General features: G+C 35.9%; 1 protein-coding gene across 2 annotated transcripts; it reads left to right on the top strand.

Annotated features, from left to right (window-relative positions):
* The first annotated feature begins 2,045 nt into the window (after positions 1-2,045).
* Positions 2,046-24,757, top strand: tbc1d5 (TBC1 domain family, member 5). Of its 2 annotated transcripts, none has more exons than XM_055220164.2 (23): positions 2,046-2,185; positions 9,357-9,415; positions 9,541-9,640; positions 12,083-12,128; positions 12,233-12,341; positions 12,705-12,794; positions 12,878-12,952; positions 13,030-13,097; positions 13,236-13,338; positions 13,880-13,968; positions 16,658-16,708; positions 16,798-16,867; positions 16,950-17,122; positions 17,275-17,417; positions 17,813-17,919; positions 19,985-20,070; positions 20,233-20,522; positions 20,645-20,701; positions 20,895-21,106; positions 21,937-22,033; positions 22,123-22,202; positions 22,933-23,199; positions 23,641-24,757. In XM_055220164.2, exons 3-23 carry the CDS (start codon positions 9,544-9,546, stop codon positions 23,878-23,880), a joined length of 2,550 nt encoding a protein of 849 aa, XP_055076139.2. In that variant the 5' UTR covers positions 2,046-2,185; positions 9,357-9,415; positions 9,541-9,543; the 3' UTR covers positions 23,881-24,757. The 2 variants fall into 2 exon arrangements, with proteins under 2 accessions (XP_055076139.2, XP_055076138.2); XM_055220163.2 differs by having other exon boundaries at positions 20,639-20,701.
* Positions 24,758-25,138: the final 381 nt, after the last annotated feature.

The following is a 25,138-nucleotide window of genomic DNA, read 5'->3' as shown; positions in this document are numbered from 1 at the left end:
AAATAAAAGTTTGTGTTTGCATAATAACAAAAATCAATTAAATGATAATGACCCATTTGACTCATTGAATCATATGAAATCAAGATAAATGACGGCAAAAATATGGCAAAAGAACATACAATTAAGTAAATAATGTTAATGTTAATAATATAACTATAATGCCAAAAAGTTTACACATTTTAATTAAAAACTAGATTGTTATGCATATGTCATTCTGGATAACGGATGACATGTCCTGGTGAGGTTTTTTGTTATCCAAGAATGACAAGTTGTTATCCAGGAATGACAAAAAAATTTTTTCTTTATAATCAGGCACTAACTTAACCACCTATGGAAAACTACAACTTAGCTATCATCACTTAAGGTGATATTTTAGATAGTTTCTTAATATAAAAACATTATAAATGTTTTATTAGTGTTATCCAAAAGGACACATGATATTACTACAAAGTGCACCAGTGACCGAAAAGGTCAAAATATCAACATTTAAGAGATGATTACTGACCTTTGCACATGTTCTGGTGCTCCTTCAGGGTCTTCTTTTTGATACAATATTATGTCACATGACATACCAAAATGCATTATGGCCAAAAATGGTCATTGATGTCTGTTATCCAGGAATGACTTTAGAGAAATCACAATTTGGGGACAAAAGTCTTTTTGTCATAAAAATGTAAATAAGCTTTGTAGGAATCATTGAAAACATCAATACAATTATGCCCAAGTAAATTTTAAATACTTTTATTTAGATTTTTTACATTTTTGTCATAATTGTGTATTTAGATTTTAAGACGGGACAGTTACCCGGAATGACATTTTGGGGGTTTTGAGCTCAATAGTTCCTTAAAGATGAATTATTTATTCTCACATGAGTAATTAAAGAGGGGGAAGTTGATTTACGTAATGAATTGCATTTAAAAATGTATACATTTTTAATATTATGAATATTCTTGGGACACAAGAATTGATACGCCACGCCATTGACTCATATGTGTGTGTGTACTGTGTGTATATATTATGTATATATAAATACACATACATGTATGAATTTAAGAAAAATGTTATTTAGCTATATTTTTTCTTTATATTTATCAAAATATACATAATATACATGTAAAATTATAAACATTAATTTGTATATAAATATATATATATATATATATATGTGTGTGTGTGTGTGTGTGTGTGTGTGTGTGTGTGTGTGTGTGTGTATGTATATATGTGTGTGTGTGTGTGTGTGTGTGTGTGTGTGTGTGTGTGTGTGTGTGTGTGTGTGTGTGTGTGTATATATATATATATTTACACACAGTGCACACACATAAATTAGGCAAAACACTTTTATTTTGTATGCGATTAATCGCAATTAATCTTTTGACAGCCTTAATAAAAAGCAGTAATATCATGTATTCTATATAATACAATTTATTAAATATTTTATAATTGTATTATTCCTTCCTTATATTTATAGCCTGCGTGTTTGTTCTAAAACTATTGATTAGGATTACTGCGCCACGTGTCTCTGTGTTGCTTGGCAACCATTCTGCTAATCAGAAGAACTACATGGCTTGGCGGGAGAATTTTTATACCATTACGTTTCTGTTGCTGTCACTGTGTTATTCTTATGAAATCTTGCCTATCAACACCCATTAGCTGTTCTACATTCACGAAAAAACACAACTTCTTGGGGCTTACTGTTTAAAACATTAACTAGATCAGTTTTGTGTTTTGCCTGAAATTAAACCCAAAATCAAAATATTAAAGAGGTTTGCGTTGTTATCCCATGCTTTACCAGCTAACCCACCTCAACGATACGCACCTGTGGTATTTATCGTTATATGGTAATTATTCAGTACTGTGGTATATCTCACATCACTGTAACAATGCCTTTGTCTTTTTATGTAACGTTAATGCCGAATTACAAATGAAACACCCATCGCTGCACATCTGGTATTAAAAGAGTTATTACATAAGGTAGTTTATTACACAAATAACGATAAAATATCAATTTAAACACCAACCTCACTGGCTCCGCTCCTGCAGGGATATTTCAAGTCTCGCGCGGTCTTCCCGTCCAGAGTCACGTGCATGATCAGCTGTCTCGCGGCACATCCGCCTGACTCGCGCGAGCGTGTTTACATGCAGATTGCAAGGGGCAGAATGGACAGACCCGCGTGAAGCTCTGCAGGTAAAATATAAGCCGAAATCCCTTTACCGCCATCAAATTGCGCTTCACGATTATCGACATACTTGTCGAAACTGAATGCAGAGATGTCAAGTGTGTGAAATGTTGTGCAACGTTACATATCGGAAGTGTTGAGCTTGACTGCCCCGTAAGGCCTTTGCACTCAATATTTACATCAATAAGGATTTATTAAATACTGTCTGTTACATTAAGTGTGTATTTAGATGTAAAGCATTGCTTTAAAAAGTGAGGTTTCCAGATTACCCTATATAAAATTGATGAGTTTACGATTCGGTGCCTGTACGTTTAAATCTTGATTAAGAAATTAAGCTTAATGCCTTCTTGATGTGCTGTCATATAATGGGTTTAGTTTAGTATGATAATATGGCTGCAGGCTTGTGTCTTTAAAAATTGTCTATTATTGTTTTCTTTAGGGAAGTATCTGTATACCCTAATAATTTTTATGGTGTGTCCGATATTATCAAACTATACTCTCGTGTATTTTTAAAACAACATGTTCACCTTTCTGAGATCTGGCATCAAACATTTCAGATCTGGTGTGGCCAATATGACTATTAAGCGCATGCTTAATATGTACCAAATACATACTGAGCCCTGATTTTACTGCTGACCTGAACAGATATTATGTGTTTCCAGTATTAACCATTTCAGGTCAGTACCGATATTTGCAAAAGCCATACATTTTTTTTCCATATATTAAATGATAGAGGAGTTTTTTGTGTGAATTTGCATAATCTTGTTTCTGAGTCTCTACAAAGCTGCTGGATGTTGATGTTTTCGGTGACACGTTTGAATGATTTTAAGGTTTTAAATGTAACATTGTAATTCGCTTTTAGTGTAGGACAGCATAATATATCTGGAGGAATATACGATTAGCTTTAGACCTGAGGGCGCAAAGGCTGAACAACAGAACAAGACCATCACAAGACCAGGCACCAGCACACTATCACACACATGCTTACAGATAAGCTGACATATGAATAACTAATACATACTATACAGTCTATGACCGATTCCATTTAAATGGACTACAATTTATGTTTAAAGAAAGGATTTATTATATTGAATGATTATTTACTTTCACTGATAAAAACAGCTTGCAGTTGTAAATGAAAAATCACTGAAGATGTGATCGGCATGTTGCCTTTAATATTGAAATATTTTCAATATAGTGAAGTGGGACAAAAGATGAGGATGTGTGTGTGTTGCGTGTGGTTGTATCCAACAAACCAAATATCTGTAGTGTTGCAATGTATTTGTAGATGTGTGCACATCTTTTTTAGCTAAGTTTTGCTCTAATGGTGTTCCAAGGCAGGCAGCTTACTGCAGTAATGTACTGTATTTACATAATATTGGATTGAATAAAATGGATCCGATAGAATTCCAGGGAGTCGTGTGATTTGTGCCGGAGTCCTGGTCTCTAATTGGTGGATGATGTGAAGTCATGTGAGTCTGTTTAAACATGTTTAGCCTTGCTTGTGTAAGCCTTCTCCTGTGGTACACCCACAGATGTTTCGCTGTAATGTAGCTTTTACTTGATACATTCTGTTTCATGTAACTCCTAATGTGCTTAAGACTTTTGCACAATTCTGTCTATCACCGAGCCCTAATTTTGATTGGCCAAACAAGTTTTATGTTACAGAACATTGCAAGTTTATTATTAACACTTTTTACTAATCCAAAAGAGCCTTGTAGCAGTTATTTCAGGAAGCCTTGTTTTGCAGTTTTTATAAGGTGCAGGTTTCTCTTTCAGCATTTTTTCAGTTCCTTATTTAAGTGTCGCTTTATGGTTTTACCCTATATAAAGAAGGCAGGCAACGTATAAAGACAGTTAATCTTTGTATCCTGCAAATGAATTTGCATGACCCACAGTAAATCAGTAAACAAAATAGGCTTTAATAATATTTAATAAACAAGAGAGATGTTATTCTATATACATATATCTATATCTTGAAGCCAGTAATAAATAGGTCAACTATACATTGGCGTTTCCTGACACATGATACAACACATTTATGCCGTTTTTCAATGGCATGACTTGGATCGACACAGTGCGGTTCGGCTCGCTTCACTTTTGGCACGCTTTGCTTTTCCACTGCAGTTTAGTACCGCTTCAAAGTGGGTGGGATTATAGACTTATCAATATAGTTGCACCACCTCTACTGCCGTGCCACGGCAAAAACAAACATATAACACAGGAACAATGGCGCATATTGATAGAATGGTGCTCTTGATTCTTAGCATGTGAAATGGAGTTTGGGAATTTGTACAACAAAGCACAAACAAGGGCTGTCACAGTTATGAAATTTGGCTGACTGTTAATTGTCTAATAAATTGTGGCGATTATGACGATTAATTGCCTTTTTTAGTGCTTTGATGATTATGACGATTAATTGTCTATTTTATTGCTTTAACATTTAATTCTCATACTTTTTTGTTTGTTTATGAAATAATTTTCACACCGTGTTGCGATTATTTAAATTAAATATTTATATATTAAGTATTTATAACGTTTACATGGCAGTAAATATTAATACACATAACACATATTTTAAAGGCGCTCTAAGCGAACCTGTGTGACGTTACTTTTTGTTGATGTTTGAACTGTTTTCAAACAAACGGAGCGTAGCTAACTCCGCCCCCTCCCTTCCGTGCTTTCATGAAGCGCCTAACCCCCACCACCAAATCCTTCTTGTCGTTTATTGGCTGGAACACTTTGTTATCGTTTCTGGTAGTAGGTTTGGCCACTTTGTTTTTATTGCAGTTTGTGGAGCCTAGGCTGTCTACTGAGATCGCGTTTTTTACAGTTTGATCAGCGGACAGGGAGCTAGCAGATAGACAGTGAGGAGATGTGTGCTGTATGTAACAAAAAATGTTTTATGGGCTAAAATGCGTGAATTCGCTTAGAGCACCTTTAAAGTAATCTGATAATATCTCATTTATACAGGGGCTGCAGCTCCCCCTTGTGTTTTTTAGAAAGATGTGCAATCATTGCGGTGATCTGAAATTATCGCGATGAGGTCAAACGATCGCGATAAGGCTATTTTTTTTATAATCGTGCCAGCCCTAGCGCAGACGGTGACATCACTTGGTTTGCTTGATGGTGGACGGGAGTAAGATAATCATGCATTTAGCAATGAGGGTCATGACAAAGGGTAGTGACAAATCTCTTTGACCAGTCAGTGATCTGCATTGTTTACACGTTTTATAAAGCTCACTTGGAACTATGGCTGTAACGATTTATCGTGCAAATGCGCGTTTTGTTAATTAATGAATTTGAATGAATTACGGTGAAATGTTGCCACATCCAAAAGCCAGGGGGCGCACTCGTGCAGAAACGCCACTTGTGCCACAGAAGAAGTAGCATCACAAACCCTATTCCAGGAAATGTCTACAGGAATATGTATATCGCAGTTCTTCAAATTGCTTCAGGTATTTTCATTATAATAAAGAATATTTTGAATTACTTTTTTAACGAGTGTTGCTTTTTTAAATGCACGTTTCAAACTCGTCAAACTCGTAGTGATTTTAGATTGATAACGGACTTCTTACTGACCAAAACGCCACAGTACACGCACAAGCTGCGCATGAAACACAGAATCGCGATGCAGATTCGATTTTAGACAGGTCTTTTTAATGGGACACGCGATGTATCGTTACAGCCTTGGAACCTCAACTGAGGTGGTACTAAAAAAGTACCAGGTATTAGCTACTGTACACAGTGGACAACCCCCCAAAGTGAGCTGCTGTACCGAGCCGTACTATGCAGTCGAAAATATCAATTTTTCACACTCATAGTGTACAGAGCAGTGTTTCCCATACATTGATTTATTTGTGGTGGCCCACCACAGAATCAACACTGGCCCCCACAAATAGAATTTTCAATGATTCCCATTTACATTTTTATTTCACTATTTAAAACAGCTTAATTCGGCTTAAAATATAATTTGATTTATAATACAGATCAAATACAGATACAGATCAAAGAGTAGAAGTGAAACATATTTCAGGTGCAAACACTACATCAAACGCAAACATGACATGATGACGTCACATATATGCTAATTAGCGGGTGACGTCATCACCACCACAGTCTCCTCAAAATCCTGTGGGAAACACTGCAGAGACAGCCTATCTTTAGAATAAGAGAATTACCCAAACATAGGTACAGATCACAAACTATGTCTTTCTACTAGGGTTTGTTCATTAATAAATATTCTAACAAATGTCATTAAGGCTGTACTTTACAGTACAATAAAGGAGTATCCTCTCAACATGTCATTTGTACATGCATAATATTTACCGTATGTGCTTACTGGCAAAATTTGTCACGTGGCTGCATATTATGCACCATCACATTTTTTTGATGCAGTTGTAGCCTAAATATTTTATGCAAATTGGCAAATTGGTATGCATGTTTCATTTTCAAAGTGGTTAAACCAGTGCTGCTTTTAGCCTGAAGTTGTGACATTAAATGTAGTAATTTCAGTGTTAGAATAGAAACAAGCTAAATATGAAGATACAATAATGCGTTTAAGTTTGTAAAATCAATTTGAATAATAAAATATATATTTAAAAACTGAAAATTACTTATGTTTCACATTCTTTTTGCAAAAAGAAATCATCACTCTCTCACCAGTGTCTCTGCTCTGCATTGACCTAAAACATAACTTTTTCGAAGTATTGCAAATTTGCAATCATTCAGTTATTGCAAATCATCGCTGTATGTTGCTTATGCACATTTGCAATATTCTGATACTTTCTGTATATCTTGCAGCCCTAATATAAAGCATTGATTTTACACTGTCTACCAAATATACCACATTTTTTAATACGTAATCCTGACCTTTTCTAGAAAGCCATTAATGTCTCTTTATTGACTTGTTTCCAAATATCTATGGATTGAGATCCTTTGTGTGAAAGGTAACATACAGGTCAAGTGTATTGTTATTGTTATGTTTAGCATATTTTAATTATTATTCATGTGTCTGGCTTGACTTAATCATCCGTCTAGTTGTTCCTGAGGCATTATGTTAATTTCCTTCACTGTACTTCACTGCAAATGACCCTGGGAATCCCTATTGTGCCAAAGCTAATGTACAAATTTAATTGGCTGGCAACAATTCAAGTAGACAAAGAAAGAGACACGTATGGTAATAAAACATTTTTAATGGCTCAGAATCATTTCTTACCCTTCCGTTTGAGTTTTCCAGACACGCTAGTGATTGCCCCACTCCTAGTTCAGTTTTGTTTGTTTGTTTGTTTGTCCTACCGCCACACTCTAAGGGCAATTGTTTGGGGATCATTTATTAACAAATTTGCTAATAAGTGATGTTCATATAAAATGCATGAGCCTCATGTGTTGTGTGTTGGCGTAGCAAGCTATTAGATCAGTGTTTATTAGTTTTTGTGCATAATTGATAAAGGACGCTTGCTGGAAGTTGTGCATGTCCAGAACCAAATAAAACCTGATTAAAATGAGCAAAATGGATTCAGGCTTAGCTAAAAGATGAATGCAAACCAACCTTTTTTGCATTGTTGGAATTGGGACATTTTGGGGATGAAATGGCTCAGAATCGCCATCAAACTGTGCTTGTCACTGCCAGTGCATTTACTCACATGCTCTCAATTAAACAATGGTCCCTCTGATCAAACATCTGAAATGAAAGCTCTTTCTTTGAGTATAGACTCACTGTATGCCTAAAATCACTGTACATTGGACAGTAAACAACAGTATGTGCTATATGATCTATATGATTAGATGAATAGTAATGCTATAATTCTTGAAGCTCAAACAGTATAGCATGTTGTCGCAAGAGCAAACTCATAGGTTCGATTCCCAGGAAATGTTTGAAAAAATTTTATATCTTGAATGCAATAAAGGCCACTTTAGATGAAAGAATCTGCAAAATGCGTAAAAGTATATTGCAGAAGGAAATGGTCCATAATGCACCCTGCTGAACTGATGCACCAGCCACCCACATTCTCTAATTAAACCTAAAGAGCTGTGTTGCTGGCACACCTCATTAAATTTAATGTTGCTGTTGTGAATCTAGAAATGGTCTCCTTACTGGCCTCTTGGTTTAGGTATTGGCCCGTTTTCTGCTCTTGGGTTAGCAGCTTACCTAAACTTTGATGTAATTGCAAACCACTGGTTACTTAAACAAGACAATGGCATGGTTTATCCAAATAAGTGGAATGTGGTCAAGACAGTGTGTCAAAGTGGCAAGTGAGTTTAAATGGGTCAATGACGTGACGTTAATTATTTTGTGTCTGTATAGTTCAATTAAATGTAAAAGGGTTAAAAAAATTTTTATTTCATTTTGAAAGAATATTTGGGAGATAATTGCAAAAATGTCAATGTGGTGTAACCGGTCTGTGTCAATTGGTGTAACTAGTATTTTTTTATGAAAATATAAACATATTCATAAAACATGTGAAATAAAATATAATCATCTAGTTTAGTGTAATATGATTTTTTACATGCATTTTACATAATTTGTCAAAGATTATTTAGAAAAAAGAGCTGCAAATGTTTGGACAAATATTACAAAATGCATTAAAATGTACATTTAGAAATCACTAATAAAATGTATTTTTGTGTGATATTTAAAAATTATTTTTTATGATGATGATTATTCTTAAATATTCAATATTTCTTATTATTTGGCGCAATTGGCGGTTGCACCATTTGACATTTTCAGGTCCATTCAGTCTTAACTTTCATACAAATGTTGCAAATGTAATTTTTTATTGCAAAAAATTGACATAAATACACTATGTGCATTTAAATAAACCTGATGCATGATTTTAAAACAAGATTTAAAAAGATTTTTGAATTTCTCATTTTGCCAAACGTTTTTGTCACTGACCAAAAAACTAAACATGCTTGCACTGCATCAAAAAAGACAAAAGATTCAATTCTGAAACTAAATTGAATTTAGAGAGATTGCACTGCTTTCCGTTAATAAACTATTTACTGTACCTTACCTTATGTAATCAGTTTCTCACAGAATTGTGTGCATTTTATGTTTAAAAATGAAATTAGAGGAATTATAAGTATGTCACAGAGAGTGAACTTTGTGAGTAATTGTTAGTATATAAGCAGCTCTGTGTAATAATTCATTTGTTGCTGTCTGATGTTTATTTTCAGATTAATGGTTAGTGGACTGTGGTCTCCAGGCCTATGAGGAGAACCAGGCGATTCTAACAGTGAGTATCATGGTAGTTTTATCACCAAAACACAGACATCATATACCCACTTTTTAAAAGTTTTTGTAGGGATTACACTTTGTGGTGTGTGTTAAAATCATATGTGTATGTACTTTCTTTCGCAGAACATGCAGCACCCAAATTTCGAAACGCGACACCCGCTGCAGTCGGACGAGCAGGAGACGGGTTACGACCCCCTACAAAACTACAACAAGAACATTGAACGTAAGATGCACAGTATTTTGATATTGTATGGTTTTCATTTAAACAAGTCAAGCATATTTTCACGTTTTATCTTATTTGTAACCCTTTTAATAGGGGTGTGTTGAAACATTTTTGGGTTGTGTTCACGAGAATGAGAAGAGATTTCTATACTTTTTAAGAAATCCTCAGTTATGAAATATATGAATGGAAAAGTCATGTATTCAACTGAAATCACATAATTTTGAAATGTTTTAAATAATTTGGGACTGTCACTAGCAATAATTTTGGTATAGTAATTTAGTTTTTTTTATAAATATTAAAAATAGACCAATAAGTCAGCAGTAACCTTAAAAATTACGTATACTGTATAATAATGAGGCAAAAGTAATTTGTTTAAATAAAGTATCAAAACCAAGGAAACACATGGTTTTATTCAGCAAAACATTACAATAATATGTGATAAAAACCAACATATTATAACAAATCTCTGCAGAGGGTGCCTATGGCGTGGCGATTGTTATTTTACTTTCATTTTACAGTGAGAAAACACTGTCTTTTGTCCAAATGGCGTTTAAATCTGTTATCTTTAATATTTGTACACTTCCTTACAATATAAATAATACAGCCATTGTAATTCTTAAGCAACAACATGTGGACATTAAATCATGTAAACTCGAAAGAGGTCGAGGAGGGTTTATATTGATGAGACGCTTCACACATGAATCACACCAGTCAAACACAACATTTTATAGTTCCCAAACGAACATTATTGGAAAGCTAAACAAAAAAAAGCACACGCCATAAAAGACAGAATAAAATAAGGCATTCACTATAAAAGGTTTTGCTACAAACTCAACTGTATGCTGATATCACAAGACATCTTTTCAAATCTTGATGTTTTCATATCGCAAGATTTTGTGGAACGAGAAGACACAAGTCTCTTTTAAAAATAAATATTAACTCTTTCCTCGCCCTTGATGAGTTAACTCGTCAATTAAGAGAAAACGCTTCCCTGCCAATGATGAGTTTTTCTGGCAATCTGTATTTTCATTATTATCCACCAGGTGGCGCTTTTATAAAACCCAGAAGTATCCTCTTAGGGCAAACATTTCAAACTCTGTGTATTGTTTGAGGATCGCTCAGAATCTGTGCCGGTTGTGCCGGGTTGCATGAAAGTCCCCAAGCTAAGAAATCCCTTAAATATAAGGTTAAGGGTGCCCTTAATAAAAAATGGGTTGCAAGAAAACCCTTAAGTGAACCTTAAGGCTGTCAATAAGTATTTACCCTTAAATGCTAAAGTATTACCTTAAGTTCTGCTATGCGTTGCAACAAAGTCCTTAAGTCCCATTTTCCCTTAAAAACTTAAGGGACTATAACAGGTCCCTTAACGTCACACGCGATGGCTGATTTTATGGTTATTTAAGAAAATTAAGTAATGTGCATTTCTAACGATCAAAATAATCCATACAAAAAAGGATGTGCATTTATTAGGAGAATAGCGGTTTGATCGTCCGTCAATCTAAAGTGTTTCCAGTTTGAATTACTTTGAGTTTTTATACACGCGGCACTATACAGTCTGTTATTTGCGATGTTTCATTGTACACAAATCCGCCGTCTGTTGAGCTGCGTGCGTTGATTTGTTACCGCTGTGAGATTTTGTAACTATAGCAACCGCGTTTCCGCTGCAGTGTTTTGGCAGAGACTACCGTAAAATACTTAGTATAAACACTTAGGTAAGGGTGACAGTTAAGACTTTTGTTGCAACGCTCTTAAATAAATCCCTTACCTCAGGGATTTTTTCTCCCTCAGGGAAACCCTCACATAAGGAGTTTCATGCAACCGGGCACTGAACTCTATCAAAAGTCGTTCACAAAAATGCAATTATCTCAGATTTTTTGTTCAAAGTTTGGTATTTTGGAAGAAAACTACTCATATTTGAGAGGCGATAAAAAAGAACATATGAAGGTAGGATGAAACGGGTTTCTGTCAGGTCTGTTCTTTCATTTGATATATTGTATGTTTATATATTTAAAGAAGAACGTTTTCTAGAAGGCATTAAACTTTTGTGAAAATCATAAAAAATGCTGGCGCTGGCAACTTAAAAAAAACAAAAACAAATTATTGTTGATTAAATGAGGCACACTAAGATGTTTTTCATAGTTTTGCATACATTATCATTATTATTGATTTTTTAAATATATTTTAATTCGTAATAAATGCGTCTTACTCTGATTATCCTTAATAAACGGATAACATGAAAAGTCATGTAAATGCATTTTTATTCTTTAATCAAGGTCATAAATGGCTAAAGCCATATTTGATCTACACAGGTAGATTTTGCATGTAAACGCCTTAACCGTCTTTTCTATAACGGGTTTCTATAACAAGCAGATTTTTGATATATATCTGTTTTTGTACATGTATATGCACTCATTGATTTTCTTTGTTTCATTTTAATTTCAGAAGGGTCACTGGATGTTGCTACCGAATCTACGTTTGTGTCATACAGGTATCTCAATGAAATCTTTCCTTGATGCCTAATCACATAAAGCATTTGAATTAGATTGACTCTGGTTAACACATCTAAACCTGCTGTTTGACACATCCTTACAGAAAAGAGTGGGACGATTTGTTCCAGAACAGTAACTACCTGGCGAGGATCAGACAGGCAGGCATTAATGGACGATTACGCAGCAGTCGATTTCGGAGCATATGCTGGAAGGTATTGAGTGCCTGCCTGAATCCCTCACTTCATTGGTTACGCCAGTAGTTAGAACAACCAAATGTTACTGCGTTTATATTCGTTAGTAAATCAGTCCACGAATAGCTTACTTGTTCTCTACACATTAAACTAAGTATTTAAACATCAATTGTAAATCGTGTGAAAGCCCGGCTTAAGCAAAAGTCCATAAAATCAACCTACATAATATAAAGTGAACATTATGTGAAAATATAACCGAGTAAAGTCACATCAAAGATTGAAATTAATGTAAAATCACTCCTAATCTCATAATTAGATTATAAGACTTGAAAAACCTGAATTTCACAAACAGGGTAATATATTTGAGGGTTGTTTTGATTTCAGCTTTATCTGGATGTCCTGCCAGAAGATAAGAGCCAGTGGATCAGGCGAACCAAGGCTCTCAGAGCTCAGTACGAGAAGATCAAGGAAACTGTATGTTTGTGGATGTTTATTTATGTATCTATGGTTTAATCCGTGTTCTTTGGGTTGTGAGACTCATGATTTTTTGTCTGCAGCACATTACAAACCCTCGCAAAGCTGCAGGACAACAGGACCTGGTGGTGAACAACCCGCTGTCACAGGACGAGGGGGTGAGAGAACATTCAGTCACAAGTCTAGTTTTGATATATGGGAATACTGCATATAATACTGACTCTGTCTCTTACAGAGTCTATGGAATAAGTTTTTTCAGGATAAGGAGCTCAGAGGGATGATCAAACAGGATGTCTTACGAACGTATGTCATATGCACATACATATGCACAGTACAAAACAAAAAACATGAAAACTTGTATGATATGCAACAAATAAAATAATACATATTATTATAGTAAAACATCTTTCTCGGTGTCTGTTACTTTTGGACTACATGCAGGTTTCCAGAAATATTGTATTTCCAGCAAGAGGATGTCAGGACGAAGCTGACTGACATTCTTTTCTGTTACGCACGAGAGAACGAGCAGCTTTTGTATAAACAGGTTTGTTTCCAGTTACTTTTGGTGACAAATATTACACCTGTCAAACTGGCTTAGTCACATGTCTTAAGGGGATCGCACACCGGCTGCGCAGCTCTAAAAAAATCGGACACATTGTTTTCTATGAGTATACGCACACCAGCGCTGCCAGGTGGCGCCTGTCCTCGCCACCCAGATGTGACTCAGGAAGTTGCTCAAATCCCTGTTGCGCCACACAGCGCCACTCACATAGTTTAACATTAAATAACATCATATTTTTCCCAAATCATTAACGATTAACATTGGCTGCTAATGTATATTTTGCATTTTGAAGTAGACACTATCTGACGAAGCTTCGCGCTATTTAATGTGCACTTCCGGTTTACAATACCTCCAAGTTGTCCTAGACGCGACTCGACACAGCGCGGCCCTGAGCTGCGTGGCCGGTGTGCGATCCCCTTTAGTCTATTGCAATTTTACCAAATTATACATGCTTTTATTGTTTTTAAAAATGTTTAAAACGGTCCTCTTTACGTCATCTTGTCATTTCTCATTTCTTGTGCAGGGCATGCATGAGTTGTTGGCTCCTATAGTGTTTGTTCTGCACTGTGATCACCAGACGTTTCAGCATGCCAGTGAGACGGCCAATCCCAGGTCTGACCTAATTATCACAGACATGACACATTTCTCTACATTCATACTGTCTTGTAAAGACTTTCTTACTAAGCTTAAACATAAAATTTTATCATTTACTCACCCCATGTCATCCAAGATGTTTATATCTTTCTTTGTTTAGTCGAGAAGAAATTACGTTTTTTGAAGGGGTTTTTTTCATATAGTGGACATCAACAGTTTACAGATTCATTGCGGTTTAAAAGTGCAGTTTCAATGCAGCTTTAAAATGCCGTGGCATAAGGGTCTTATCTACCAAAACAATTGTAATTTTTGCCAAAAAAAAAAAGTAATTTTTAACCACAACTTCTCGTCTTGCCTTAGCCTTGTGATGCAAGGCATCACTTGTCAAAAGGTCACGCATGACATATGCAAAACTGCTCCAGTGTTTACACCGTTCCAACGTTGTTGTATGTGAAGTGATACTAATTAAAGTGTTTCTGTCAGTTTATTGTTTAAAATGGTCCGCAAGTGTGCGTTTCACATAGGTGACGTGTGGCCTTTCGACGTGATTACATAATACATAAGATCGCGCGGGCGCATCACATGGCTACTGCAAATCGAGAAGTTGTGGTTTAAAGTGCACCTTTTTCATTGCTAAAAAACAATTTTTTGTGTATTGGGTATAATGCAATGTGTTTACATGGTTTATGGTTAAAAAAAACAAAAACCATACATTTTTGTAGCTCCAGATTTACTCTCTTCTTTTGGTGCACGGATTTGAAAAGCTCTGTGTCCCTGATTGGCCAGCTAATCTGTACGTTGTGATTGGCCTGAATACCTCTGATGTCAGCTGGAAATGGTGACGCTCCTTACCATTTTTGAAAGATTCGCTCACATTGCAATGCTAACAGGAGTTAACTTACAGGCTGTAAATCCAAGCGGGAGGAATTATGATAATGTCGGTCTTGTCTTCATCACCAATCCCAGGCAGTAAACTATTGCCTACAATCTGTATGTTTGTTGTAGTCCAAGAAGAGAGATGATAACTCGCGTCCTCGTTTACTTTGGGGTTTGTATCTTTTGCATATTGTTAACATGTACTAATACACACTTGCACACCAAAGGAAACCTAAAAATGTGAATCAGAAAATAGGTGTTCTTTAAAAGTGATTTTTTGTGTGAAGGTGATGATCGTTTTGCTAGATAAAACCCTTAGGCCTCGGTTGGGATTGTTTAGAGCCCTTTGAAGCTGCATTTAAACTGTGAACCGTTGAGGTTCATTATATGAAGAAAAATCCTTAAATGTTTCCTTCAAAAAAAGGTAATTTCTTTTCGACTAAAGTAAGAAAAACATTGGGGTGAGTAAATTTTCTGTTTTTTATGAAAGTGCCTAGCTTGCTAAGTTTTTTTTTTATGTATATATTCATGTAAAAATAATAATCCTTATGAAAATGATGCGGAAATGCTTGGTAAACTCAAGTTATAGATCCTGTTGCTGTAGCTTAGGTTCAATGTAATGCACTGTAAAGCACTATTCGGACGGGATTAGTTTTCCAAACAACATTCGAGTTTCAACGTGTCCCCCAGGACGTCTGTGTTTATTTACCGATTCGGATGGGATTAAAATGATGCCGGCTATTCCAGAGATGGGAGTGTCTGTTTCATACATTTAGGCGTTGCAGAAGAGCACGTGCTCTAGATACGCGTGTTTGTAATTTAATAATTTAATATTTTGCTTTAAATGTAAAATTATGACAGAACATGTAATTTATTAATTTTAACAAATCAAAATAAAGTATACAAATCCTACTAAAGTAACGTTGGCCTACGTGTTTTATATAACTGTCTGCTTATAATTAACCCATAGAAATGAAGAAATAATGATTAATAACTATTTATTATCTTTATTAATTAACATTACCATTCCGGAGTTGAACAACTTTGAACGGAGTTTCTTATAACGTTAATGATATTACAGTGGCCAGTATTAACAGTGTTTGATATTCAGCTCATCTTGATTTAATTCTTTTATTTTGCCGAATGCGAAAAAACATCCATATCTGAATGAATGGGACTCAGGAAATACAATATACGCGCATTAGTAAGACTTTACGGCAGATCACGTTGGCCAAAACACGAAATTAACCGCTTTTTCAAAAGGTATTGCGGGCAAACACAGCATTGCATCCGGACAGGATAAAATTTCTCAGAGGACCTCTGAGTTCGGCGAAAAACAGTAGGTAAATTGCTCTGAAATTCTTACGGAGGTAGTCAGAGAAAAACACAGACATGGGCTTAAGTCGCTTTGGATAAAAGTGTCTGCCAAATGCATACATGTACATGTAAATCCCATAAATTAGCTTACTGTATATGTTGACATATTAAAACATTTGTCCCGCCCCTTTTCAATGGTGATAGGACGGCTGGATACAAAGTGACTTTACCGAGCGCGTGTTTTGATAAATACAAATATTATTGACCAGATTAACAATAGTTTTACACCTTATCTTTAATAACCTAAATTAGTATGTATATTTGCTTTGAATAAAAAAAAGTTTAATCCTCTTAGCCAATGTGGGCCTGGCCAAAACTCCCTCAAGCTCCGCTTATGATACTTTGCTATTGTATTTACATTTTTGTTCATGCCAACTCAAATTAAATGTCTACTTTGACCTTAGTCTATTACTATATTCTTGTGTTATCTAAATTGTGCTTTCTGGTTTTACAGTGAAGAAATGAATGTCATTCTGGATCCAAAATTTCATGAACATGATGCCTAGTAAGTGACATGCATTGTCCCCCTGGTTTACTTTTCAATGACCTATACATTCATTACTTAATTTGTTACATCTTTATATGTGTCCATAGTGCCATGTTTTCTCAACTTATGGAAACAGCCGAGCCCTGGTTCAGTAGTTTTGAGCGGCAGGTCAGAAAGGTAGGAATGATAATATTTTATTGTTATTTATTATTGAAAGTCTTCAGATTGTCATATTATGCGTCTTCTTTAAATGTTTTAGGGCAAAGAGGAAATGTTGACCAGCATCCCCTTTGCAAGACCACAGGACACTGGCCCGTCTGTTGCCATAGTGACCAAAGTCAACCGAATTCAGGACCAGCTATTAAAGAAACACGACATTGAACTATACATGCACCTTAACAGATTAGAGATAGCGCCTCAGATCTATGGCATGTGAGTGTGTGTGTGAATTATATTTAAGTAGTGCACGTAATCGATTTGACATTGAATGTTTTCAAACCATGTGTTGAATTAAATGTCTTTAAGATAGAGTTGGGTTGTGTCTTTGTGATTTATAAATTCTTTTTTTGTGTATGTGTGGGTAGTCGCTGGGTTCGACTGCTGTTTGGACGTGAGTTTTCTTTGCAGGATCTGTTGGTGGTGTGGGATGCTCTTTTTGCGGACAGCATCACATTAGACCTGGTGGACTATGTGTTTGTTGCAATGCTTCTGTACATCAGAGATGCATGTGAGTTCATATCTTACAAGCTTTTATCCAAAGCTACTTCACTGGGAATTAAACCTATAGCCTTGCTGCTGCTAGTGCCAGAATAAAGGATTAGCACCACTTTGTTTGTTCTGGCTAAAAAACTGTGGGTCAGTCTGAAAAGATTATATTATATATGTGCATAGAGCTGTTACTGTATTCTGATCACTCAGTGTGTCCATTAATTTCACATTACCAACGTGACCAATCAAAATGACATGCAGAAGATCAGTTTTATGCCATCTAGCATGAAGTATTTTTTTATCAGATGAAGGCAGAGAGCAATGGCACAAAGAGCTCCAGAATAACTTTTATCAGTTTATATGTACGTTCGCATGAACTATAACTCTGTGATTCCTGTGCTATTCCTGTTGTAGTGATCGCTAGTAACTTCCAGACGTGTCTCGGCCTTCTGATGCACTACCCTCCAATCGGAGACATCCACTCACTTCTGCTGAAAGCACTGTTTCTCAGAGATCCTAAGGTAAGCACTTGTTAGCTTAATTTGCGTCACAAACCAGTTCAACCAGTAATACATTTCTAAAAATACTTTTCCACCTGGTTTAACAGACAAGGCTTCAGGCTAGTCCAAGACTTAAACACATCTTTATGTTTTCTTAACTGAAAATAACTTCCACTCACAGATTTTTAAAATATGCCATTGACTTGTTTTAAGATAAGTAACGTCTAAGGCATGTTTACAAAAGATGCTTATGGGTGATTCTCGCGAAATTAGATTTATGAGGTGTCATGAAACATTTTGATAAAAAAAGTAAGCATCAAAATAAGAAGCATACAGTTACAAACATCTCTTCACGTACTATTTTGCACATGATTTCAAATGATATCATACAAACCAATTTTTTTTTCACATTTAAAGGGAAAATTTCATTTCCGCAACGTGTCCTATGACTGGATTTGGGTTCTTTGAAATGGAAATATTTATAATGAAAAAATCTAAAAAATAAAAAGCTTCAGTGCATGTTATACTATAAACATTTATAGTATAGAAACATGTAGTATTTGGTGATCATTGGTAAATGTAGAGACAATAATAAGGAATATAAATGTGTCCAAGAAAAATTTTCTCATCCTCCGCAACAATTTTCAATCATTGTTTAAGCCCTCACGGAATTAACATTTAAAAAAAATTTGTTGGACGGAACATAATTGACTGTGACACTCAAGATGGCTGCCAGGCAAGCAGTTCTTATTTATTCTCTCCAGATAAAAGTTAAAATTTTGTTTGTCATAGTACCTAGACAACTTTTTAGTTCTCATTACCAAAACATGAGTTTGTAAATGCATACATTTAATGTAATATCATGTTGCGGTAATGATAAATTTTCGGGAATGATAATCTAAAAAATTTAAATAATTCTATAGGAAATATTTTTAAAATCCTCTAAAAATAATGGGTATAGTAAGTTCAGACCTTAATCTTATATGTGCAAAAAAATTGGCTTCAAGGGCTTTTTAAAAAATGTAATGCTGGACACCTAAGTCTGGATTTCGTGAGAATCACCCTTATATGTCTTAATTTATCTAAGGCCTAGTCCTGGCTTTAGCTATGTCTTGTCTGTGAAACCAGGCCTGTATATAAATAAAACAGGCAAAGAAAAAGATTAGAAACTTTTAAAGTGGTAGTGTATGTTTTACATACTGCAGCTACATGTCCTTTGCAGGCATGGGTCAGTATGAGATTTTGGCGGTATGATAACCTTAAAGGAATAGTCTACCCTTTTGCCATATTAAACTATGTTATTACCTCAACTTAGACGAATGAATACATATCTATCTTTTTTCAATGCGTGTATTGTACAGCGCGTCGTGAATGTGTTAGCATTTAGCCTAGACCCATTCATTCCTATGGTACCAAAAAGGGAAGCCACCAAACACTTCCGTGTTTTCCCTATTTAAAGACTGTTACATGAGGAGTTATACCAGTAAGTATGGTGCCACAAGATAAAACTTTTTTTTGGTACCATGGGAATGAATGGGGCTAGGCTAAATGCTAACACATTCACAACACGCTGTACAGTGCACGCACTGAAAAAAAATAGGTATGTATTAATTCGTCTAGGTTGAGGTAATAACATACTTTAATATGGCAAAAGGGTAGACTATTCCTTTAAGCAAAAATACCACGGTTTAACGGTATTGAAGTGTTGACATTGCAACACTAAAATGTGTTATTTTCAAATGTCTGCATATACAAGCAACAACTTTTCAACACAATACATTTTATTTTTAAGCAACATACAGCATGTATGCCAGGCAAAAATAAGGCCTTAAATTATAATATTCTTTAAAAAAAAATATATAAAATTAAAATGTATTAACATTAATAATATTAAATGTAAACATCAAATCAATGACATGACCTAATTATTTAACGTAATTTTGTGTAAACACAGCTTATACCTTAAAAACGGTATCACATAACATTTTAGTGGTTTTGAAACCTTGACTCTGAAACCTCGGTATACCTTGAAACCGGTAACCGGCCCATGCCTAGTCCTTTGACACTATATTTTGTATAACCACAGAATAATCCTCGGCCAGTAAACTATCAGTTCCAGCAGAACCTCGACTACTACAAAACAAGAGGGGCCGATCTAGTCAACAAGACTCGGTATGCTTTTATTTTGTTTGTACATTTATTTTAGTCATCTTTTTGAGATTGTTTCAGACATTTAATGGGTCCGTCACTTTTTAAATTTAACCGTTTTGCCATTATAGTGGCATGGCATTATTATCATTAGGAATTACTATATCCTTTTTCCTTTCTCCCCAGGGCCAGCACAAAAGCACCACCTCTCAACATTAATAAAGTGTCCAGTTCTCTTATCAGTTTTGGCCGAAAGCTCATCGCTCCAATGGGAGGCGGCTCTAGCGGTTTCTCGCCAATTAACAGTGAGGTGATATCAGCTCCTCCCACTCAAGCTCCAGTGCCACACCCATTGGCTGAGCCTCCCACTTGCACCGCCCCCTCCAACACGCAGATGAGATCGCAGCCATTTCCACAAACATATCATCAGCACCGACTTCTGAAGTCAGAAAGCATGCCTGTGCACCTCAGCAAAGGTAAACACTTTTATGCACGCACCTGTAGATCTATAAATGATGTTCATTTTATCCATATACTTCTAAAGTGTATTATTATAATACATAAGCATATCTAAAAATTTGTTTTCTGTCAGATGCAGGTTCTTGTGGAGCCTCTCAAATATCTCTCCCAGCCCAAATTCACTCCGATACCCCAGGTAACTGCTGCCATGACAACCGCATCAGTACCAATGTTTGCATTTTATATGTAATTGCACAGTGGTATGCCCACTGTGTATACATTCATGTGCGTTTGTGTTGAAAGAAGTCATAAGGCTTTGTGCCACCAGGGAGAAGAGAGAGGAAAATGTTTTTATTACTCATTTGTTATATTTTATGTCTATCCTCTAGGCCACACCCCTAGGATGGTGAGTTCCTCCCCTAGCAGTGAAAGTCTGTCTGGTGGGCTGGACCATACGATGTCTTCCCCTCCTCTTCCCGTTTCAAGAGGGGGGCGAGACTCCAACACATCGTCTCCACCCTCTTCCGCCACGAGGAAAGACTCTTTCTTTAATATTAGTCGCTCACGGTCGCACAGTAAAACCATAAACAAGAAAGATGCGGTAAGCAGCATAAACTCAACCTCTCACCACCTTGAAGGGACACTCCACTTTTTTTGAAAATGTGCTCATTTTCCAGCTCTGCTGGAGTTGAACATTTGATTTTTACCGTTTTGGAATCCATTCTGCTGATCTCCGGGTCTGGCGGTGCCACTTTTGGCGTGGCTTGGCATGATTCATTGAATCTGATTGGAAAGTTAGCGTTGCGCTTAAAAATAGCCATAGACTTTCGATATTTGTCCTATTTAAAACTCTTCTGTAGTGACATCGTGTAGTGGGACCGACGGAGGATTAAAAGTTGTGATTTTCTAGGCAGCTATTTGAAGTAACCAAGGGGACTATTTTCGGGCAGTGTGTAATATTACTACGCCTGCTGCAGCCATGTTACAGCAGCAAAGTCTTTGATTATAATACCAGAATGAGAGTATCGTTCCCAGCCATATTGGCCTAGAAAATCGCAACTTTTAATTTTCCATCGGTCTTAGTACACAATGTAACTATAGAAGAGTCGAGTTTTAAATAGGAAAAATATCAAAACTCTTTGGTTTGTTTTGCGCAATGCTAATGGTCTAGTCTGGTTCGATGGATTGTGCTGGGCTGTGCTAAAATAGGTACCGCCAGATCAGCTGAATGGATTCCAAATCTTTGGGAATCAGATGTTTGGCTCTGGGGAGGCTGGAAAATGAGCATGTTTTCAGAGAAGTGGAGTGTCCCTTTAACTATTCCCAGTCCTTAATCTCTCATTTCCTGTCCATTCTTTTCTCCTTTCTCATGTAGCACTGTAAGCATTAGTGTTAGGGCCTACATAGGTACATATTTGTATTTTTACACAGGAGGAGCTGGAAGCCCAGGTGTCATTCTTACAAGGTCAGATTAATGATCTAGAGGCTATGAGTAAATACTGCGCCAGGATGATGAACATGCACATCGGTGAGTCACTGAGTTATTCAGTTGTCACACAACCATATAATCATTGGTGATAAACCCCAAAATGATTTTATTTTGTGATTAATGGACAGGCAAAATTCAAGATGTGATACTTCAGGAGCATCTGGAGAAGGAAGATGAAGTTCTGGTGTCACTTGCTGGACTCAAACAGGTATGATTTGGGCCTGAATAGTTTTGCACTGTGCACATGAGTATCAGAATAAGCAACATCATGCAATATCGAGTAATTTAGCTATATTACATACTGTTGTTACAGTAAATTGGATATCTGCGAATATTGCTTTTCATCATACATCTAAATGTTGTTTTACTTAATGTTCTTATACCATTAACTGGCACTGTCCTCTGAGCGGGACACCCGAGTTTACATCAATATTTTTCATGTAAATGTTAATCTTTCACGACAAACTATATATTGTTGGAAAGGTCTAAGAATGTTGTTTTCAGATTTCAAAACATTTTAGCAGTAATAATAATGCAGTGACTGTAATTTATTAATTTGTGAAAAGAATATGCAGCAAACCAACACAAACCTCTTTTTTTTAATTTTATGAATAAAAAAATACTATATTGCATTACTTTTATTTATTACAATAAATTTAAACTGCTATAACAATATTTATCTTATTTAATATTTTCACCTCCAGACACTTTCGTAAAAAACTTTACAGTGTCTTTTTTTAAAACAAGAACAAAATTAGGCTTCTAGACCAAAAAATGCCAGTGTTATATTAATTTGAAGGGGTACATCACCTTTTATCCCTGGCTGTGCCAGGTAAAGGGTTAAAATCCTGCAAAAAAATTAATTTTTGTATAAATTATATTTTCACACACTTACGGCTTCATATACCAATATAAATTAAGATCCCTCTTTTTGGCAGATTAAGGACATCCTTAAGGGTGCTCTCAGGTTCAACCAGAGCCAGCTGGAGTCGGAGGAGAACGAGGAGATCACCATAGCTGACGATCACTACTGTTCTTCACAATATAGCACACTAAAAGACCAGAGTGATCCAGACGGCTTGTCCACGAACACAGATGATTCGACAAACAGTCAACAAAAGCAAGAAGCAGAAACGGTAGCAGAGAAAGAAGAAGAGGAGAAGGTTTTGACCACTGAGAGTGTTCCCTCCATACCCGAGTCACAGGTTAGAGATAATAAGGGTACTTAAACACACTACATAATAACTTTCAAGGTTTTACTGGTATACATTTGTATTATAATAAAATTAGTACTTGTTAAAGTGTGCATACATTATTTTGGGCGAGAAAATGTCACCCGGAAATCCAGTTTAAAGTCTTATAATCTAATTTTGTGATGAGGAACATTAAGTCAGTCTTTGAAGTGTATAGCTTATAGTCATCGGTTTAAATTCAGAGAACACACATGCTGATTAAAAAATTTATACCTTGTAATGCACTCTAGGTTGCTTTGGATCTATCAAATGCCTACATGTAATGTTTATAAAACAGAAAGTCACAAAAAAAAAGTCATGAGTTTTCTGGGTCACAAATATGACCTGGTAATTTTCTTGTCTTACCGTTAAGAAAAATTTAACCAGTTGCATATGCATTTTTCTTTGTTTTAGGCCGCTGAGGGGAGAAACTGGGATGACTACATCCTGATATCGCAGGATGAAGAGCCATCCGAGAGTGAGGAGCAAACCGCGGCCCGCACAGCACCGCTTTATAAGAATGCGCACGTCCTAAACAAAGCAGATTTCCAAGACCCTTTGATGGGAATCACATCAGGATCATCCAGTCCAGATGATGGGAGCACTAACAGCAAAGACTCTGACTTTACTATTGTAAACCCTACTGACCTTTGAAGCCTAACTCTCTATAAATCCTTAAAAATCTTCAACACTTAAATCATGGGGGGAAACTCTGCTGGATGTTTGCACATATGAACTCAGGCTGATTGCCTCATGTGCCCCCATACCCTGATACTGTATCCCTAAACCCAGTTTGCTTAGTCGTGGATCTCTGACTTTGTATTTATCCTAAATTAAATCTTCCCTGTCTCTGTGCTCAAAACTCATGCCACCGTATTGTGTATCCGAGATCCTTTGCTTCGTTATCTAAATGTGCTATCTAAAGCCATAAAGAGCCTCACTTCAGTCAGTCTGTAGCTTTCTTTAAAATGCCATACTTGCTAAGCGTCTTGGACTTTAACTTGATTTTATGTGATAACCTACATGTTGTTCTTCTAGATCAATATCCTGTGAAAAACATTAACAGACACTCTCTGCCTCTGACAAAGATTATATTCTGCTTCTGTATTTTTCTGACTGTATTGATGAGGATGAGACACTGACAAATGCTTTATCTAGCAAGAGAGGGCAGCAATGTATCATTAAGTGTGGACTAAACCTCTCTCTCTCACCTCTCACTCCCTGTCGTTCACTTACTCATTATTGATTGATTGTGAATCAGTGCCTGAATTTTTCCACAGTTTTAAAGTCTTGATTTTAGTCCATACTCCACAATATAGTATTTTTTGTTATTTTGTCCATGCCTTGTTTTTTTTTTTAAACCAATGATATGTGAAACTTTTATGTTATTTGCCATCTGTGGGTTTATTTTTTTGTTGTTTTTGTTCCCGTGATAACTGTGTTGTTTTGCACATGACACGTGGGATGCTCTAATACTGATATCCTATTAACTCTGGATGAATAAAAAGCATTACTCTTGCCTAATACAAAACTTTGCATACTGCACTGAGATGTTATTGTATTATCCTTTACTTCAGACAAGTTTTTATTCACAACCCAAGCAGAAAGCAGAGTGAACTTGGAGATGCATAACCCAATAGATGTTAGATTGATACTGGCACAGTTGTAAATGCGACATCTAATGGTCAATGATGGTTATAGCAGATTGTTTCCTCATGAATAAATAATCGTCATCGAAAAGGTCGTCGATTTTAAACTTCAAAAGTTAAAACTAAGATTTTTTTCTTGTGTATTTTAGTTTTTAAAAATAAAAAAATAAACAAATGTTTAGCAGGGCATTGTTCGGAGACACTTTTTAAAGTCCCGTGTAAATTCGAAAGATCTTATTAGTGCAGGTCTTCAGTTGAGATTA

The sequence above is a fragment of the Misgurnus anguillicaudatus genome, chromosome 20, assembly GCF_027580225.2.
Source record: "Misgurnus anguillicaudatus chromosome 20, ASM2758022v2, whole genome shotgun sequence".
NCBI lineage: Eukaryota > Metazoa > Chordata > Actinopteri > Cypriniformes > Cobitidae > Misgurnus > Misgurnus anguillicaudatus.
The sequence above is the reverse complement of the archived record's forward strand: the minus strand, read 5'-3'. Positions and strand labels throughout refer to the sequence as shown.

What these genes read in the sequence shown, in the direction of transcription:
- tbc1d5 (XM_055220163.2), top strand. Translation starts at nt 9,544, where the DNA reads ATGCAGCACCCAAATTTCGAAACGCGACACCCGCTGCAGTCGGACGAG. An exon ending in ACGAGAAGATCAAGGAAACT is followed by an intron (nt 12,795 to 12,877) that starts GTATGTTTGTGG and finishes TTTTGTCTGCAG; the next exon opens with CACATTACAAACCCTCGCAA. An exon ending in TCTGTACATCAGAGATGCAT is followed by an intron (nt 17,418 to 17,812) that starts GTGAGTTCATAT and finishes TTCCTGTTGTAG; the next exon opens with TGATCGCTAGTAACTTCCAG.